This window comes from Anthonomus grandis, chromosome 5, assembly GCF_022605725.1.
Source record: "Anthonomus grandis grandis chromosome 5, icAntGran1.3, whole genome shotgun sequence".
NCBI classification, from domain to species: domain Eukaryota; kingdom Metazoa; phylum Arthropoda; class Insecta; order Coleoptera; family Curculionidae; genus Anthonomus; species Anthonomus grandis.
Window position 1 is genome coordinate 35,408,418 of NC_065550.1, and position 20,818 is coordinate 35,429,235.

At 31.3% G+C, this 20,818-nt stretch overlaps 1 protein-coding gene across 2 annotated transcripts in view; it reads left to right on the forward strand.

Moving 5' to 3' along the window:
- Positions 1–20,818, forward strand: part of LOC126736680 (leucine-rich repeat-containing protein 24-like) — a 156,174-nt gene that overhangs the window by 33,631 nt on the left and 101,725 nt on the right. For both annotated transcript variants that reach the window (XM_050441169.1, XM_050441170.1), the window contains exons 2-3: positions 2,133–2,699; positions 14,484–14,833. In XM_050441169.1, the coding sequence (XP_050297126.1) occupies positions 2,180–2,699; positions 14,484–14,833 (870 nt within the window). In that variant the 5' untranslated portion in view covers positions 2,133–2,179. The remainder of the gene's footprint in view (positions 1–2,132; positions 2,700–14,483; positions 14,834–20,818) is intronic.

The window sequence follows — 20,818 nt, forward strand, 5'->3', positions numbered from 1 at the left end:
TTATTCTTTGGACATAGCTACATAAAAAGGCCAATTTGTCCAAAATTTTAGAAAAATCATTTAATTAAACTTGTCAAGAGTATTCTCGAGAATACTGTGTTTTTTATTTATTGACAATATTCCAGTTAATTTTTTAGAGTTTGAGGATAAACATAAATGATTATTTATTCGTTTTTCAAAAAAATCGATTGACCTAGAGTCACCTTTAATTTACTCAAAGTGCCTGAAAATCAGCCTGCACTCCTGTCTTTAAAATTCTCAATAATTGCCGGTATGATCTTAAAAGCTTTGCTTTTACCCTATAAGAAAAAGTCCAAAGGTGTTAAGTCCGGAGATCTGGGTGGCCAGTCAAAGAGTTCTCTTCAGCCAATCCTGCTACCTGGAAATACGTCATCCAGATACTCACGGACAGGTCTTATACTATTACTAGTATTATTTTTAAAAGTTTGAGAAATTTTGAGAAATTAAAACGAGACATTTGCCTGGAAAAATTTTGCTTATTCCAGGCACTTGAAGCCAGTTTATAAGGATGAAGCATATCAACTGCGTGGAAACGTTTAATTTTTTTTTGCAAGTAATTGACGCAATTTTATAAAACGAAGAAGAAACAACTCAAGTGCCTGGAAAAATTAAATATTTTCCTTCTTCCAGGCATTTGAAGCCATTTTGTCAGGTTTGGAAAACGTACACAGATATCGCTATTTTTTTAATAAAATTTGTAAAATTCAGATTTCATATTTGTTACATATGGAAAGACCTTGAAATGTTAGGATAGAATAATTTCAGTGTATGTTAGACCGTTTTGATACTAGAGAATTTTAAAGTTAAAAAATAGGCGATTTTCAACTGGCTATATCTTCAAAACGGTTTGTCGGAACTGTGGGTGTGAATTGTCAAATTTCATGGAATTTTACGTAGAATTCTTTGTATTTAATTTATATACCCGAAAAAAATCGCTTTATTCCCATACTCTTCTAATTATTAGACTGAGATAGGGATATATCAATCAGAATTCGATTTTTCCACCTTTTTCTATATCATCGTTTAATTCTCTTAATAGTGTTTGGATCTCTTGGAAATAGTGTTTTTCTCCTTTAATTTATTTAATTATACCCAAAAAATATCACTTTATTCCCATATTCTTCTAATTGTTAGAGTGAGATAAAGATATATAAATGAGAATTTGATTTTTTCACCTTTTTCTATATCATCGTTTCATTTTATTAATACTGTTTGGATCGCTTGAAAATAGTTATTTTCTCCTTTAATTTGTCCAATTATACCCGAAAAACATCAGTTTTTTCCTATATTCTCCTAATTGTTAGAGTGAGATAGGGATATATAAATGAGAATTTGATTTTTCCACCTTTTTCTATATCATCGTTTCATTTTCTTAATAGTGTTTGGATCGCCTGGAAATAGTGTTTTTCTCCTTTAATTAGTCCAATTAGACCCGAAAAACATTACTTTATTCCCATATTCTTCTAATTGTTAGAGTGAGATAGGGATATATAAATGTGAGTTCGACTGAATACGGTCCTGGAATTTTATTTTTCAATTTTTGTTTGACCGTTTAACATTATAGTCCTTCGAAAAATTGGATTATCAGGCCGCGTGAACCATATACATATCACACCTTGAAATTCCATCTGATAGCTGTGTACCATATCTGGGTCACGAGAACTACAAAATCTTACGGGAGAATAAAATGCATGGCCTGGGAAACCAAGAATCATAATTGTATATCGTGCTAATTTTAATAAAGAATTTTTTTTACATACCTTGTAATTGAATGATATATTAAAATGTATGAAAAAAAAAAGAGTACATGTGCCTGGAAGCATTAAATATTTTTCTTCTTTTAGACACTTGGAGTCAATTTATAAGTCTAAAAATTTAAAAAAGAAAAAAACTGGACTGCCTGGAAAAATTGAATATTTTTTTTCCTGGAAGATATTTGACTAAAAGTCTGAAGAATTTCAAATCGAAACTAAAAAAAAACGATTTTTTTTAATAGAAAGAAAGAAGCCTTTATTTTACTTTATTTGTTTAAAACAGGTCAGGATTTGAAGCCTCTTAAACATATCCAACCACAGATCCAACACCATTAATCCTTCTCAATTTCTTTCCAGACTGACTACGAACATGGACCAGAAGCACTAAACGCACCTCAACCAAAATGCAAATCTCCTCCTGTTGGCACCTGCTGTCCATCATGGCGTTGCAACACCTCCTAGTAAACGCGTGCTCCATTTCCTGCACCTGCAAGTGGAAAAACGGCAAACGGACCGCCGAATGTTCTGGAAAAAGTCTCGCCGACATCCCGGACACCATCGAGCCGGAAACCCAAGTGCTCGACTTCTCCGACAACAATCTGGGTAAACTGGTCAAAGAGTTATTCTTCAAGAAGCAACTGGTCAACCTGCAACGCCTATATTTATCCCAATGTCGCATAAAAACGATCCACAGGGACACATTCAAGGGATTAACCAATCTGGTCGAGTTGGATCTTACCGGGAATTTCTTGGGGAGCGTACCGACCCTCGCCTTTCCGAATTGTCCCTCCCTGATGAAACTAACCCTTAGCCTGAATCCAATTAGGGACATTAAGAGGTTGGCTTTCAACCATCTGTCGTATCTTAACACTTTGGAGCTTAGCGGTTGCGAGATTGCCGAAATTCAGGAGGGAGCGTTCCAAGGTAAGGTTTCCAGATGAATATTGATAGGTGCATTAATACAGGATATATAGTAGTTTAATTAGAGTTAGGACTAATTAATGGAGGGCTATAAGGGCGTAGAGATTTACGCTCGTGGAAATTTGACGCTTTTAAGGGAATATAATATTACGTTTCAGTGTGATATAAACCTTTAAGGGACGTTCTACATACCTCTAGTTATTTTAGAACATGCCCCTACCTTTTTTTTTTTAATGATTTTGAATGAGCAACAACTTATATATTTTCCTCTTTTATACACCTCAGTACTTATTATTAGAGCAATGTTCTAATAGAAGCACTCTTCCTTCTAGGATTTCTCACCGAAAATTGGTATCTGTCGGACAAAAGTGCTTATAACTTTGGTTCTATTAAGGATAGAGGAACGGTGTTTACCTTTTTATAATCTACAAATATGGGGCTATAACCTGATTATTTCGAAATTTTTATTTTAATTTTGTTTCAGGACAAGGATGCCTTAGAAGTCAAGGTTTTTTTTTAATTCGATTTTTGTACACGGGGTTCGATACAGGTCACACCAGTTCATTGAAATCCATGATATTTAACGGGTTGATTATAATTCACGTGAACTTGAACTGTATAGCTTTTGGCTATTGTCAGTGGACATAAAGTATTTTTTTAACCTCGAAAGTTTAACACATTTGTGCCCCTCTGTTCTAGGATCCCCTAGTTATTTTCTTACATGCTCCTAGTATTTTTTTCTTCACATATAACGACTCGACTTTTAAGTAGAAAATTCGATTTGGGGATGGCGGTCAAATAACCCAATAAACAAGTTAGTTGTCAAGCCAGGTCCAACTTTGTAATTTTTTTCCAACAAAACCAATAAATTAAAAATTTTTCTTCTAACGTCTCTGTGAGAACTAGGACCTTCTAAATCCTTTAGTGCCATTAAACAAACCGTAAATCTTCCAGATTCCATGATATAACACTTCAAAGTAACTTAGAAAGGGAGTTAGGATCAGCCGGTCGAATAAGTAGCAACAAGTTTTTGGTCAAATCAGGTTCAAGATTGTAATTTTTTTACAACGAAACTAATAACTTCCCTATACAGATTAAGACCTTCTAAATCATTTGGTGCTATTAAAGAAAACATAACTTTTCTAGGTTCCATGATATGGCTGTTTAAACTTAATTAGGAAAAAAAGACATCGCGGTCAATTAAGTAGCAACAAATTAGTTGTCAAACCAACTTTATAATTTTTTCCCACAAAAAAACAATATTTTTTAGACCTTCATTTTAACATCTCTATAGCACTCTATAGAATATATTACGTTTCAGTGTGATATAAACCTTTAAGGGACATTCTACATACCTCTAGTTATCTTAGAACGTGCCCCTACCTTTTTTTTTTAATGATTTTAAATGTGCAACAACTTATATATTTTCCTCTTTTATACACCTCAGTACTTATTATTAGAGCAATGTTCTAATAGAAGCACTCTTCCTTCTAGGATTTCTCACCGAAAATTGGTATCTGTCGGACAAAAGTGCTTATAACTTTGGTTCTATTTAAGATAGAGAAATGTTGTTTACCTTTTTATGATCTAGAAACATAAGGGCTACAACCCGAATATTTCCAAATTTTTATTTAATTTTTTTTAGGACAAGGATGCCTTAGAAGTCAAGGTTTTTTTTTAATTCGATTTTTGTACACGGGGTTCGATACAGGTCACACCAGTTCATTGAAATCCATGATATTTAACGGGTTGATTATAATTCACGTGAACTTGAACTGTATAGCTTTTGGCTATTGTCAGTGGACATAAAGTATTTTTTTAACCTCGAAAGTTTAACACATTTGTGCCCCTCTGTTCTAGGATCCCCTAGTTATTTTCTTACATGCTCCTAGTATTTTTTTCTTCACATATAACGACTCGACTTTTAAGTAGAAAATTCGATTTGGGGATGGCGGTCAAATAACCCAATAAACAAGTTAGTTGTCAAGCCAGGTCCAACTTTGTAATTTTTTTCCAACAAAACCAATAAATTAAAAATTTTTCTTCTAACGTCTCTGTGAGAACTAGGACCTTCTAAATCCTTTAGTGCCATTAAACAAACCGTAAATCTTCCAGATTCCATGATATAACACTTCAAAGTAACTTAGAAAGGGAGTTAGGATCAGCCGGTCGAATAAGTAGCAACAAGTTTTTGGTCAAATCAGGTTCAAGATTGTAATTTTTTTACAACGAAACTAATAACTTCCCTATACAGATTAAGACCTTCTAAATCATTTGGTGCTATTAAAGAAAACATAACTTTTCTAGGTTCCATGATATGGCTGTTTAAACTTAATTAGGAAAAAAAGACATCGCGGTCAATTAAGTAGCAACAAATTAGTTGTCAAACCAACTTTATAATTTTTTCCCACAAAAAAACAATATTTTTTAGACCTTCATTTTAACATCTCTATAGCACTCTATAGAATATATTACGTTTCAGTGTGATATAAACCTTTAAGGGACATTCTACATACCTCTAGTTATCTTAGAACGTGCCCCTACCTTTTTTTTTTAATGATTTTAAATGTGCAACAACTTATATATTTTCCTCTTTTATACACCGCACTACTTATTATTAGAGCAATGTTCTAATAGAAGCACTCTTCCTTCTAGGATTTCTCACCGAAAATTGGTACCTGTCGGATAAAAGGATTTATAACTTTAGTTCTATTTAAGATAGAGAAATGTTGTTTACCTTTTTATGATCTAGAAACATAAGGGCTACAACCCGAATATTTCCAAATTTTTATTTAATTTTTTTTAGGACAAGGATGCCTTAGAAGTCAAGGTTTTTTTTTGTTCGATTTTTGTACACGGGGTTCGATACAGGTCACACCAGTTCTTTGAAATTCATGAAATTTAACGGGTCGATTATAATTCACGTGAACTAGAACTGTATAGCTTTTGGCTATTGTCAGTGGACATAAAGTATTTTTTTTAACCTCGAAAGTTTAACACATTTGTGCCCATCTGTTCTAGGATCCCCTAGTTATTTTCTTACATGCTCCTAGTAATTTTTTCTTCATAAATTACTCGACTTTTAAGTAAAAAATTCGACTTGGGGATGGCGGTCAAATAACCCAATAAACAAGTTAGTTGTCAAACCAGGTCCAACTTTGTCATTTTTTTCCAACAAAACCAATAAATTTAAAATTTTTTTTCTAACGTCTCTGTGAGAACTAGGACCTTCTAAATCCTTTAGTGCCATTAAACAAACCGTAAATCTTCCAGATTCCATGATATAACACTTCAAAGTAACTTAGAAAGGGAGTTAGGATCAGCCGGTCGAATAAGTAGCAACAAGTTTTTGGTCAAATCAAGTTCAAGATTGTAATTTTTTTACAACAAAACTAATAACGTCCTTATACAGATTAAGACCTTCTAAATCATTTGGTGCTATAAAAAAATCATAACTCTTCTAGGTTCCGTGATATGGCCGTTCAAACTTAAATAAGAACAGAGTAATAACTTTCAAACCTTCATTTTAACACCTCTATAGCAATTTACAGATTATATGATGTTTGAGTGTGATGTAAACCCTTAGGTGATATTTTACACAACTCTAGTTATCTTAGAACGAACCCCTACTTTTTTTTCTGGAATAATAAAATAGAGCTTAAATAAGCAGAAACTACTTATATATTAAAGTGAAGTTCTAATGAAAGACCTCTTCCTTCGGGAAAATCTGGAGCTTTCAGGCAAATGTGCTGATAACTTTGGTTCTATTAGGGATAAAAAAATGATATTAACATTTTTATAATCTAGAAATACGGAGCTAGATCTTGGTTATTTACAAATTTTGATTTATATTTTTTTTAGGACAGGGACGCCTTGGAATTCAGAATTTCATTTGTGTTCATTTTTTATACACGGGATTTGTATATTTTATCAAAAACTATACCTTTTATTGAAGTTTTATTAAAAAACTTAAAAATTACGTTTGTCCAGTTTTATCTGTATAAAATTTGTATGCTTGTATTTTAATTTGTACTTTTGGTGCAAAATTAGTTTTTAAATTATGATTTTTTGAACATTTTTTTACTTTGGAAATTAATTATGCGCTCCCTATATGTCATAAATGAACCAAAACTGATTGAGTAAATGCGTCATTCATTTTACTACAACATACTAAAGTTTTATTTTTTTACCATTTTTACAAGTACCTTAAAAGTAATTTTTTTCCAAAATAAAAATACCGATTGTGAAAAATCGCTAAAAATCACCTTGAGTCGATTCGAAGCTCTTCTAGGAGCCTCTACTTATTTTGTTACATGCTCCTAGTAATTTTTTTCATATATAGGCTTTAAATTGAAAATTCGTTTTATAAGATGGCGGTCGAATAAGCAGCAACAAGTTGATTAAGGTCGACCTTTTTTTCAAGAAAACCAGTGAGTCTAAAAGATTCCTTTTAAGATCTTTATAAGTTCTTCTGAATATTCTAATGCTAATAAATAAACACTAAGTCCTCCAGTTTCCAAGATATAACCAGTCAAACTTCGTGAAATTTTAGCTCTTAAAAATTTAAAAACGCGCATAACTAATCCCACATTTTTTTACTTTGTGCCTTACTCAGCCACGGATTTGCTTATAGTTGACCTAGGGATTGATTCGAGCCTGTTTTAGGATCTTCTAGTTATTTTTTTACATGCTCCTAGTAATTTTTTTACACTCGACTTCAAAAGAACTTAAATATTCCAGGATTTCTGGGAATGTCCTAGACTTGCGTTGAGAAATGTACATTTCAAAAACAAAAAATGCAAATTTAAGGATGGTGGGCAACAATCCCATGCATTTAGATCGCAGAAACACCTAGTTATTTCACTGTTGATGCTTTTAATTAATTTTGGAACATTCTTTATAACGTAAATAATATTATTTAAGATATATTAGGATTCCCAGGAATGATATTCTCAATTTTCAATCGAGGACTCGATTTTTTGATTGAAGAATTAGCTGACCTGCTAAGCTTCTTAGTCATACCATAAGCCTCTATTTATTTTAAAACATGCCTCCATTTTTTTTTAACTGGAGAAAATCCTTCAGATGGAAACCTGGACTAATTTCTTTGGGATCGTATATTTTATTATAAGAAATACTATCAGTTTTATACTGCAATATCGGCGAACTAATGCAAAAAAACTGTTCTAGGATCCTCTAGTTATTTGTTTACATGCTCCTATTAATTTTTTTTGCATTATATATTTTGATAGAAAATTTGACCTTAGGATAACGGTCGAATAAGCAGCAACAAGTTGGTTATCGAACAGGGTCCACTTTGTAATTTTTTTCCAAAAAAACTAATTAATTTTAAATTTTTCTTTTAACGTCCCTGTAACGATTAGAATCTTCCAAATCGTTTAGTGCCATTAAAAACCAGTAAATTTTCAAGATACTATCTTAATCGGAGTTAGGATCGGAGGTTGAATAACTACCAACAAGTTTGCAATTTTTTTACAAGAAAACCATTAACTTGTAAACGTCCTTATTAGAATTAAGACATTCTAAGTCATTTGATGCTATTAAAAAAATCACAAGTCTTCTAGTAGCCACAATTTATATACATTTCCTCTTTTATACACCTCTAGTTATTTTCAAACAGTGTTAAATGCAAATGCAACCTTTAAATAGGGCAAAACTAGATAAAACAGCGGTCGAATAAGCAGCAACGCGTCCCAAAGTGCTTAAATGTAAGGCGTTTACCCTGAAAATGGTGGTTTTAGAGACCACTAGTTATTTTAATACGGACTCCTATTTATTATTAACGTACAAGATTTTACATATTTTGGAGAAAAGTATCCAGATGTACCTCTAGAATTTTCGTTTAAAAGGAGCGAGAGCTCCGTCGTTTTATAGGCGAAATCCATGCATTGGAACGATGGTAAAGTAGATAAAGAGGAGCGGTCGAATAAGCAGCAATGCGAAGCGATAGAGCTGTAGTACGCTATCGGGCAAACGACAACTCCTAGTTATTTTTTGAATTTTCTTACGAGTTATTATTTGTAGATTTTTATTAAAAAAATATTTACATTTTTATATATTTTGACTGACCACGTTTGTACTTTTCTTAATAATCTAGTGGGTTAGAAAAGTGGAGATTTTCGAAAACAATGATATATTCCAATATTTCCATGAATACTCTGGACAAATTTTACTGCCAAAAATTGTATGTTGCAAAAAAGAAATTATAGATGCCTTTAGATCCCAGGAACACCCAGTTATTTCACTGTAGACGCCTCTAATATTCCAAGTTATTCTAGGATTCCCAGTAATTCCAGTCTTAATTTTTCAATCTTAGAAATTTAGAAGAGAAGTAGAGGTAAGATTTCAGGAAGAATTTTCTATAAAGAATTATCTGATCTGCCGAGCGTCTTTGTCTTACCATAAACCTCTAATTATTTTAGTACATACTCCTATTTATTTATTTTTTCAACTGTACAAGAAATCCTTTACATATTACAATCTTACAAGCCCCTACTTATTTTTTATAGAAACCTCTATATATTTTATTTTAAAAAATACAAGGACTGTAGTAGCAGCGGTTGAATAAGCAGCAATACTGCAAAAAACTGTTGTAGCACCCTCTAGTTATTTTTTTACATGCTCCTAGTAATTTTTTAGTATACCGACTTTAAATACAAAATTTGATTTGACCTTCTAAATTATCTGATGCTAATATCCTTCAGCCCAAGCAGAAAATTACATAATTAACTTATGTTACAAAGAAATATTTAAATTTTGTTACCTAAAGCTTGACAGTTTGTGCTTTTGCTAATGATTTAAAACATCAGAAAAATAAATATTCTCAAAAACAAATTAATATTCCAGGATTACCAGGAACATTCTCGATTTTTGCCTTAAAAATTGTACGTTTAATTAAACTTACTTTAAATCACAGAAATCCCTAGTTATTTTACTGTTAACGCCTCTATTATTTAAACACAAATTATTTCTTGAATTAGTTTTGGAATATCTTTAAATAACGTAAATAATATTCCAGGATTTCCAGGAATATTCTCAATTTTTCAATCGACGACTCAATTTTTTGTTGATTGAAAAATTAGCTAGTCTGCTAAGTTTTATAACCTTACCATAACCCTCTAGTTATTTTAGTACGTACTCCTATTTATTTCTTTTTCTTAGCTGTACAATATATCCTTTGACATCTACAAACCTCTATTTATTTTTTATAGAAACCCCTATATATTTTATTGTAAAAAATACTAGTAGTGTAAAGACTGCGATAGCCGTGGTCGAATATTGGAAAAGATTGTTGTAGGACCCTCTAGTTTTTTTTTAACATGCGCCTAGTAATTTTTTTTGATTTTTGCGTTTGACTTAATAATGGCGGTCGAATAAGCAGCAACAAATTAATAGTCAAACCTTGTACAACTTTGGAACTTCTTCTCAAGAAAACTAATAACTTTGAAATGTAAATTATATCGTCCTCATAAGGATTAAGATCCTCTGAACCACCTGATGCCATTCAAAAATTCCTATGTCTTCTCGGTTTTAAGATATGGCTCTTTAAACTTCTTTAAAATAAGAGTAAAGATAAGCGAGAACGCGGTCGAATAAGCAGCATCAAGTTGGTGGTCAAGTCAGGTCCAATTTTGTAATTTTTTTCCAAGAAAACCAATAAATCTAAATGATTCCTTTTAAGATCGTTATAAAGATTAAGACCTTCTGAATCATCTGATGCTAATGAAAAAATCCTAAGTCTTTTAGTTTCTGAGATATGACCCTTCAAACTTAGTGAAAATTTAGCCCTGAGAAAGTTGAAAATGCGCATAATTGAACCCACGGACAACGACATTAATTTAATTTTGTGCCCAGTTGTTGATAGTTGACTTCGAGTCGATTCTTAACTATTTTACGATCCTCTAGTTATTTTCTTACATGCCCCTAGTAATTGACTTTAGCTTGAAAATTCGATTTAGGGATATCGGTCGAATAAGCAGCAACAAGTTGGTGGTCAAATCAGGTCCAACTTTGTAATTTTTTTCCAAGGAAACCAATAAATCTAAAAGATTCCTTTGATGGTCATTATAAAGATTAAGACCTTCTAAATCATTTGATGCTAATGAAAAAATTCTAAGCCTTTTAGTTTCTGAGATATGACCCTTCAAACTTAGTGAAAATTTAGCCCTGAGAAAGATGAAAATGCGTATAATTGAGCCCACGGACAATGACATTTTAATTTTGTTCCCATTTGTCGATAGTTGAATTCGAGTCGATTCTTAGCTATTTTAGGATCCTCTATTTATTTTCTTACATGCCCCTAGTAATTGACTTTAGCCAGAAAATTCGATTTAGAAATAGCGGTCGAATAAGCAGCAACAAGTTGGTGGTCAAATCAGGTCCAACTTTGTAATTTTTTTCCAAGAAAACCAATAAATCTAAAAGATTTCTTTGCTGGTCATTATAAAGATTAAGACCTTCTAAATCATCTGATGCTTATGAAAAAATTCTAAGTCTTTTAGTTTCTGAGATATGACCCTTCAAACTGAGTGAAAATGTAGCCCTGAGAAAGTTGAAAATGCACATAATTGAGCCCACGCACAACGACATTTTAAATTTGTGCCCAGTTGTTGATAGTTGACTCAGAGTCAATTCTTAACTATTTTACGATCCTCTAGTTATTTTCTTATATGCCCCTAGTAATTGACTTTATCTAGGAAATTTGATTTAGGGATAGTGGTCGAATAAGCAGCAACAAGTTGGTGGTCAAACCAGGTCCAACTTTGTAATTTTTTTCCAAGAAAACCAATAAATCTAAAAGATTCTTTTAAAGGTCTTTATAAAGATTAAGACCTTCTAAATCATCTGATGTTAATGAAAAAACTCTACGTTTTTTAGTTTCTGAGAAATGACCCCTCAAACTGAGTGAAAATTTAGCCCTGAGAAACTTGAAATGCACATAATTGAGCCTACGCACAACGACATTTTAAATTTGTGCCCAGTTGTTGATAGTTGACTTCGAGTCGATTCTTAGCTATTTTACGATCCTCTAGTTATTTTCTTACATGCCTCTAGTAATTTTTCTATATATCAACTTTAGCTAGAAAATTCGATTTAGGAATGGCGGTCGAATAAGCAGCAACAAGTTGGTGGTCAAACCAGGTCCAACTTTGTAATTTTTTTCCAAAAAAACCAATATATCTAAAGGACTCCTTTTAAGGTCATTATAAAGACTAAGACCTTCTGAATCATCTGATGCTAATGAAAAAACTCTAAGTCTTTTAGTTTCTGAGATATGACACTTCAAACTTAGTGAAAATTTAGCCCTGAGAAAGTTGAAAATGCGCATAATTGAGCCCACGAACAACGACATTCATTTAATTTTGTGCCCAGTTGTTGATAGTTGACTGCAAACCGATTCATAACTATTTTACGATCCTCTAGTTATTTTCTTATATGCCCCTAGTAATTGATTTAGCTAGAAAATTCGATTTAGGGATAGCGGTCGAATAAGCAGCAACAAGTTGGTGGTCAAATCAGGTCCAACTTTTGCAATTTTTTTCCAAGAAAACCAATAAATCTAAAGGATTCCTTTAATGGTCATTATAAAGATTAAGATCTTCTGAATCATCTGATGTTAATGAAAAAATCCTGAGTCTTTTAGTTTCAGAGATATGACCTTTCAAACTGAGTAAAAATTTAGCCCTAAGAAAGTTGAAAATGCGTATAATTGAGCCCACAGACAACGACATTTTAATTTTGTGCCCAGTTGTTGATAGTTGACTTCAAGTCGATTCTTAACTATTTTACGATTTTCTAGTTATTTTCTTACATGCCCCTAGTAATTGACTTTAGCTTGAAAATTCGATTTAGGGATATCGGTCGAATAAGCAGCAACAAGTTGGTGGTCAAATCAGGTACAACTTTGTAATTTTTTTCCAAGGAAACCAATAAATCTAAAAGATTCCTTTGATGGTCATTATAAAGATTAAGACCTTCTAAATTATCTGATGCTAATGAAAAAACCCTAAGTCTTTTAGTTTCTGAGATATGACGCTTCAAACTTAGTGAAAATTTAGCGCTAAGAAAGTTGAAAATGCGCATAATTCAGCCCACGGACAACGACATTCATTTAATTTTGTGCCCAGTTGTTGATAGTTGACTGCGAACCGATTCATAACTATTTTACGATCCTCTAATTATTTTCTTACATGCCCCTAGCAATTGACTCTAGCCAGAAAATTCGATTTAGGGATAGCGGTCGAATAAGCAGCAACAAGTTGGTGGTCAAATCAGATCCAACTTTTGCAATTTTTTTCCAAGAAAACCAATAAATCTAAAGGACTCCTTTGATGGTCATTATAAAGATTAAGATCTTCTGAATCATCTGATCTTAATGAAAAAATCCTTAGTCTTTTAGTTTCAGAGATATGACCCTTTAAACTGAGTGAAAATTTAGCTCTAAGAAAGTTGAAAATGTGCATAATAGAGCCCACACAACAACATTTTAAATTTGTGCCCAGTTGTTGATAGTTGACTTCGAGACGATTCATAACTATTTTACGATCCTCTAGTTATTTTCTTACATGCCTCTAGTAATTTTTCTATATATCAACTTTAGCTAGAAAATTCGATTTAGGAATGGCGGTCGAATAAGCAGCAACAAGTTGGTGGTCAAACCAGGTCTAACTTTGTAATTTTTTTCCAAGAAAACCAATAAATCTAAAAGATTCCTTTTAAGGTCATTATGAAGATTAAGATCTTCTGAATCATCTGATGCTAATAAAAATACTCTACGTCTTTTAGTTTCTGAGATATGACCTTTCAAACTGAGTGAAAATTTAGCGGTCGACTTTGTCGAAACGGTTGAAAAATTCGTTGTCCTGATCTGTTTGGATAATGATTAATAAAATTCAATTAAAGTTTAAAACGTTTACGTTAGTACATAAGAGAAATTTATTTTAACATCTATATACTAAATAACTCTTTTAAGATAAATCAGTGACGTACAGAGGTTGCGCAACATCATGCGATAAAATCGAAGGCAAGGAAAGCTGTGCCTCATGTAGCGCCAACTGATGCAATATAAATTCTATTAATAGTATTACTACGACTACTACTAATAGCACCACACAAAAGCTTAATGGTGCGAGTACCGGTGTTAGTAACGTATTTGCTCTTGTTGCAAGTGTTCTAGTCACGCGTGTGTTCGCTTACATGTAAAGTGACTAATGAAATATAAATTATTTTATGTTGAACAGCGAACAACAAACCAGTGTCCTAAGAAAACCAATAACTTCCAAACCTTCATTTTAACATCCCTCAATCAATAAGCACTTCTAAATCATTTGACACCAATAAAAATCCCCTAAGTCTTGAACGTCCTGAGCTACGACCCGTCAAACTACTACCCCTAAAAAATGCCTCTAATTAACCCCATATACGACATTTTAACTTCATCCTGTTGCTCAGCCATGCGTGTTACACAACGGTATAATCCGCAATAAACCTGTTCGAAAGTTTCTCTGGAAATTATGACGAAACATTTACACGCTCCCCTAGTAACACGTGCCATCATTAAAAAGTCTTGTCAAAACAGCGGAGGAACGTATATATACACTATGGCCATTAATGAAATTTCTCGTCACGTAGTCGTAGACGATCATTTCGGCATAGTAATGCCCTATTAACATGTCGTTTACCCCCATCATACTTACGGGCTCAAGGGTTCTTATCGAATATCGAGCAATTTATAACCTCTATATAAGTGAGTCGTTGTTCTTTTAGGTCTTCACAGTCTGGAATGGCTCTATCTGCCCTCAAACCGTTTGAGAAACATCGAGGGACCGCACACCATCCCCAAGTCCTTAAAAGGGATTAAGCTGCAAGGGAACCCTTGGGTTTGTGACTGTCATATTCAGCCGTTACACGATTGGCTCAACACGTTTTCGGCCATTTTGGTGAACGATCCTCAGTGCGTGGAACCACCGCGGTTGAGGAAGACTAACGTGAGGCACGTGAGGAGGGAGGAGTTGGCCTGTTTACCGGAAGTGCAACCGACCACGTTGTATTTGGAACTGATGGAGGGAAAGAATGTTTCTTTGCAGTGTCATATACATGCTGTACCGGAAGCTACGGTAAGGGATGACGATTGAAATTTTTAATTATTATTTGAAATTTTGAAGATTGACCTTGTAGTTTTTTAACAATCGTTGTCAAGGATTTTTTTTAATTTTCCAGATGATTCTAGGATCTAAATCTGGAGATTTTTTGGTGAAAAAAAATCGAAAAATTTAGGTTTTCAAGGTGTGGAAGATGTCTTGGAAAAGGGCATTCAAAAAATAACAATTGCCTGGAAAAACAATGGAATGACATAAATGCCTGAATGAAGAAAATTATTTATACTCTTTTCAAAATGTGAAATAGGCTTCAATTGCCTGGAATAAATTAATAAATACTTCAGGCTATAGACTACCCTGAAGTAGGCTTCAAAAGTACCATATTTCCAAAACAGTCCATTTCCACAAAACCAGAAGAGAAACTGGAGATAAATGAAAGTGTTCAATTTTCAGGCAAGAAATTCCTAATTAAAAGAAATATCTTTTCCAGGGTTAAATTTTTCAGTATTCAATTTGATGAAAGAATATTTGAAGAAATACTGAAAATTTAATTAAAGGCAAATTATTAGAAATTAAATTTAAATTTAATTAGATGCAAAAAAAAAATTAAAAATTTAGACTTTAGATGTCTGGATAAAAAATTGAAAAGAATCAGTAAAATAGACTTTAAATGCCTGGACGAAAAAACTAACTTTTACTAATACAGATATAGAGAAATTATTTATTTATTTAATCATATATTTATTAATAAACGTGTTACAAACATAGTAATTAACATACAAACTTTGTCAGGCTTTGAACGTTAATGTAAAATAAATTACAGTAGTAGTAGAATAATAACAAACGTACAATAAAATATATTTACACACTTACATACATATAAATAAAAGTAAATATTATTTCAGAATTTCCAGGATTATTCTCCATTTAAATCTAATAAGTTTCCAAGTCTGATCACCATAAACCTCTAGTTATTTTAGTACATACCTCTACTTCTTTTAATACGAACCCCTATATACTTTATTATAAGAAATACTTTCAGTGTAAGGATTGCCCTGAATAAGCAACGTACAAGTTATAACAAACGTATAATAAAATATATTCAGTCACTTACACATATACAAATAAAAAAACTACAAAAAGGTAAATTGTATTTTTAACCCTGAAGTTGGCTTCCAACAAGAAGAGAAATCGGTGATAAGTGGAAAAGTTCAATCTTTAGGCAAAAAATTTACAAAAAAACATCTTTTAATCAATTAGATTAATTAAAACCTGCAAAAAAAATGAATAATTTTGACTTTAAAGGCCTGGAAAATTAATTAATTGGCTTTGGAAAAGAATTTTCCTGATAAAAAGCACTAGAATGTACTTTGAATGCCTGGGCGAAGAAAATTACTTTCAGTCGCTTCAAATAATTAAACAGGCTTTAGTTGTCGGGAAAAGTGTAAAAAATATATATTTTAATGGTGTAGAATTTAGAAAATTCAATTTTTAGCAATAGAGTCTCAACAAAAGGCCATCGATTCAAAATTGAAGATGAGTGAAACAGTTCAATTTTTAGGCAAGAAATTTTTGATTTTCTCAAAAAATCGTTTTTGGGTTCAATTTCCTGAAAAAAAATCTAAAAATATCTAAAAACAATTTGGAAAAAAATTAAAAATTTAGACTTTAGATGTCCGGAAGAAACATTGGAACAGTACCTTAAAGAAAATTACAATTGTCTGAAAAAAAATTGAAAAAAATCAGTAAAATAGACTTTGAATGCCTGGACGAAAAAACTTACTTTTACTGATACATAATTATTACATTATTACTGATATTAAATTATTACAAACATAGTAATTAATAATTAACAATTAATTAAAACCTGCAAAAAAATTAATAATTTTGACTTTAAATGCCTGGACAAAAAAAATTACTTTCAGTCTCTTCAAATATTTTACCAGGCTTCAGTTGTCTGGAAAAGTGTAAAAAAATATTTAAATGCTGCATAATTTAGAAAATTTTTAGCAATAGAGCCTCAAAAAAGGGCCATAGAAAATAATGTGGAAAAAATATTTATCAAAGCCTGCAAAAAAAAATTAAAAAAACTTGACTTTAAATTTCTTGCAAAATAAATAGACACTGGGAAAGCGTCTTATAGAAAAAATTAAATTTTTGAAAAAAAAATCAACAAAATGGACTTTTAATGCCTGGTCGGAAAAAACAACTTTAACTGTCTTCAAATAATTAAACAAACTTCAATTGCCTGAAATTTTTAACCTTAAAGTTGACCTCAAAGAATGACGGGTATTCAAAACAATATAAACAAAAAAAATCTTTTTCCTATTCCAATTTAAATAAAAAAATCCGAAATCCATATTCTCAAAGTTTCAATTGCCTGGAAAACTGGATCAGAAGAAAAGAAAATTGGATTTGAAATATCCAAAGCATTTTTGAAAGAAACCAGATTTAAATTTAAAATTAAAAAAAAAAAAACTTTAAATAAATATTGCAATGAAAAAAATAAATAAATATCTTAATTTAACAATTTTCATTTTTTAAATATCGAATTTTCTTTAACTTACCAATTACTGGAATAAGAAATTGACTATATATAGCTGGATTCAAAAAATGAACTTTAAATGTTAAATGTATCATTAAAAGTTATTTTTTTTCAACAATAAATTAAATTACAAAAGTACCAAATTTCTAAAATTGAAGATAAATAGTCATTTTCAGGTAAGAAATTCTTTTCCAGGGATTAATTTTTCAGGCCTTAATTTCGTGAAGAAAATTAAACACTTAGACATTAAAAGTCTGGAACAAGAAATTGACTTTATAAAAGTACCTTAAAAAAATAACGAGTGTCTGGAAAATAGACTTTGAATGCCTGGACAAAAAAAATGACTTTAACCGCCTTCAATATATAAAATAGGCTTCAGTTGCCTGAAATAAATTAATAAAGACTTCAGGTTATAGAGTACCTTGAAGTAGGCTTCAAAAGTACCAAATTTGGAAAACTGGAAGAAAAACTAGAGATAAATGGCAATTTTCAGGCAAGAAATTCTTTTCCAGGGATAATTTTTTTAGGCCATAGTTTTGTGAAAAAAACGAAACACTATAAAGGTCTGGAACAAGAAATTGACCTTATAAAAGTACCTTAAAAAAATAACGAGTGCCTGGAAAAAAGACTTTGAATGCCTGGGCGAACAAAATGACTTTAACTGCCTTCAATATATAAAATAGGCTTTAATTGCCTAAAATAAATTAATAAATACTTCAGGTTATAGAGTACCTTGAAGTAGGCTTCAAAAGTACCAAATTTGGAAAACTGGAAGAAAAACTAGAGATAAATGGCAATTTTCAGGCAAGAAATTCTTTTCCAGGGATTAATTTTTTTGGCCTTAGTTTCGTGAAAAAATTAAGTCCGGAATAAGAAGTTGACTTTATAAAAGTATTTTAAAATGATAACGAGTGCCTGGAAAATAGACTTTAAATGCCTAGGCGAAAAAAATGACTTCATATTCACTAACTGCCTTCAATAGATCAAATACGCTTCAGTTGCCTGGAATAAATTGAAAAGAATACTTTAAATACTGCATTATAGTGCGGAGAATTATATTCTTTAGGTGAGGTAGGCTTCAAAAATTGGAGATAAATAAAATGCTTCATTTTCAGGTAAAAAATTCATAAAAAAATCACTTTAGGCTTCGATTTACTAAAAATAGACAAAAAAAATCTAAAAACGTTTTGGAAATAAATTGTTAATTTGGAAAAAAGCAAAAAAATAATTATAATTTAGACTGTGAATGCCTGCAAAAGAAATAGACTTTGAGAAAGCGGCTTAGAGAAAACATCACGTAGAAATCTTCGATTATTATATCGACTTTCAGGCAGGATAATTTAGGAACTATTCCAGGCACACTGTTACAGTTTTTACTAGAAGTTGACGCCTTTTATATAGAATTATTTTATGTATAAACAATTTTTGTAGCTTAAGCATTTTTTGAGTTAGAGTAGAATTTGTGAGGCATAGTCAAAAGCTAAAGAAAGTAGAAATCTTTGATTATTATTTCAATTATCAAACAGGATAATTTAGAAGCTATTCTATGCACACTTTTGCGGTTTTTAGTGGTAGTTGACGCCTTTCATGTAGAATAATTTTATATAAGAACGATTTTTGTAGCTTCAGAAATTTTTCAGTTAGAGTAGAATTTGTGAAGTATAGTCCAAAGTGAAAAAAAAGAGAAATCTTTGATTATGATAATAATCTTTATTTAGCATAAATAGCTACATACAAAGACAAAAAATTTCCCAAAAAATTAATAAAAATAAAAATACATATAATTTTAATAATAATGTTCATAAAGCTAATTCAACAACATATTTAGTCAGCAAGAGCATCATATAAGTAAGCAATAAATATCAAATACTAGATATCCCGATCCCCGACACTTGCAACGCCCCGGTTTTACCAGAAACAGCAGCATCCCGGTTAATCCAAGGAATACCGCAATATTCCAGTCCGTCTTGCCATGTCGGCGACCTAAGCATCCCGCCACCAAAACTGGTTCAGAAATTATTAAAAATTACCACATACATAACCCTAAAGCGCTCTTACTAACTTTACAATAATATTATTAATTAATTAATTATTAATATACCCTTATAAATTAATCAATATACGCTTATTGCGTAAAATATATAATATACCTATGCACTTGAGGTTACTATTAACATATGGATCTAAAAATTATTTTATATTATTATATCATTTTTTAAACAGGATTACTTAAAAACTGTTCTAGGTACATTTTTGCGGTTTTCAGCGAAAGTTGAAGCCTTTCACATAGAATCATTTGGTGTATAAACGATTTATGTAGCTTCAATGCTTTTTGAATTAGAGTAAATTTTCTGAAGAATAGTCTAAAATCTAAAAAGTAGAAACCTTGAATTAATATATTGAATTTCGGGCAGGATAATTTAGAAACTATTCCAGGCACATTGTTGCAGTTTTCAGTGAAAGTTGACACCTTTAATATAAAATCTGAAGATTCAAATAATTAAACAGGCTTTAGTTGTCGGGAAAAGTGTAAAAAATATATATTTTAATGGTGTAGAATTTAGAAAATTCGATTTTTAGCAATAGAGCCTCAACAAAAGGCCATCGATTCAAAATTGAAGATGAGTGAAACAGTTCAATTTTTAGGCAAGAAATTTTTGATTTTTACAAAAAATCGTTTTTGGGTTCAATTTCCTGAAAAAAATTCTAAAAATATCTAAAAACAATTTGGAAAAAAATTGAAAAAAATCAGTAAAATAGACTTTGAATGCCTGGACGAAAAAACTTACTTTTACTGATACATAATTATTACATTATTACTGATATTAAATTATTATAAACATAGTAATTATTAATTAACAATTAATTAAAACCTGCAAAAAAAATGAATAATTTTGACTTTAAATGCCTGGACAAAAAAAATTACTTTCAGTCTCTTCAAATATTTTACCAGGCTTTAGTTGTCTGGAAAAGTGTAAAAAAATATTTAAATGCTGCATAATTTAGAAAATTCGATTTTTAGCAATAGAGCCTCAAAAAAGGGCCATAGAAAATAATGTGGAAAAAATATTTATCAAAGCCTGCAAAAAAAATTAAACAACCTTGACTTTAAATTTCTTGCAAAATAAATAGACACTGGGAAAGCGTCTTATAGAAAAAATGAAATTTTTGAAAAAAAAATCAACAAAATAGACTTTTAATGCCTGGTGGGAAAAAACAACTTTACCTGTCTTCAAATAATTAAACAAACTTAAATTGCCTGAAATTTTTAACCTTAAAGTTGACCTCAAAGAATGACGGGTATTCAAAACTATATAAACAAAAAAAAATCTTTTTCCTATTCCAATTTAAATAAAAAAATCCGAAATCCATGTTCTCAAAGTTTCAATTGCCTGGAAAACTGGATCAAAAGAAAAGAAAATTGGATTTGAAATATCCAAAGCATTTTTGAAAGAAAC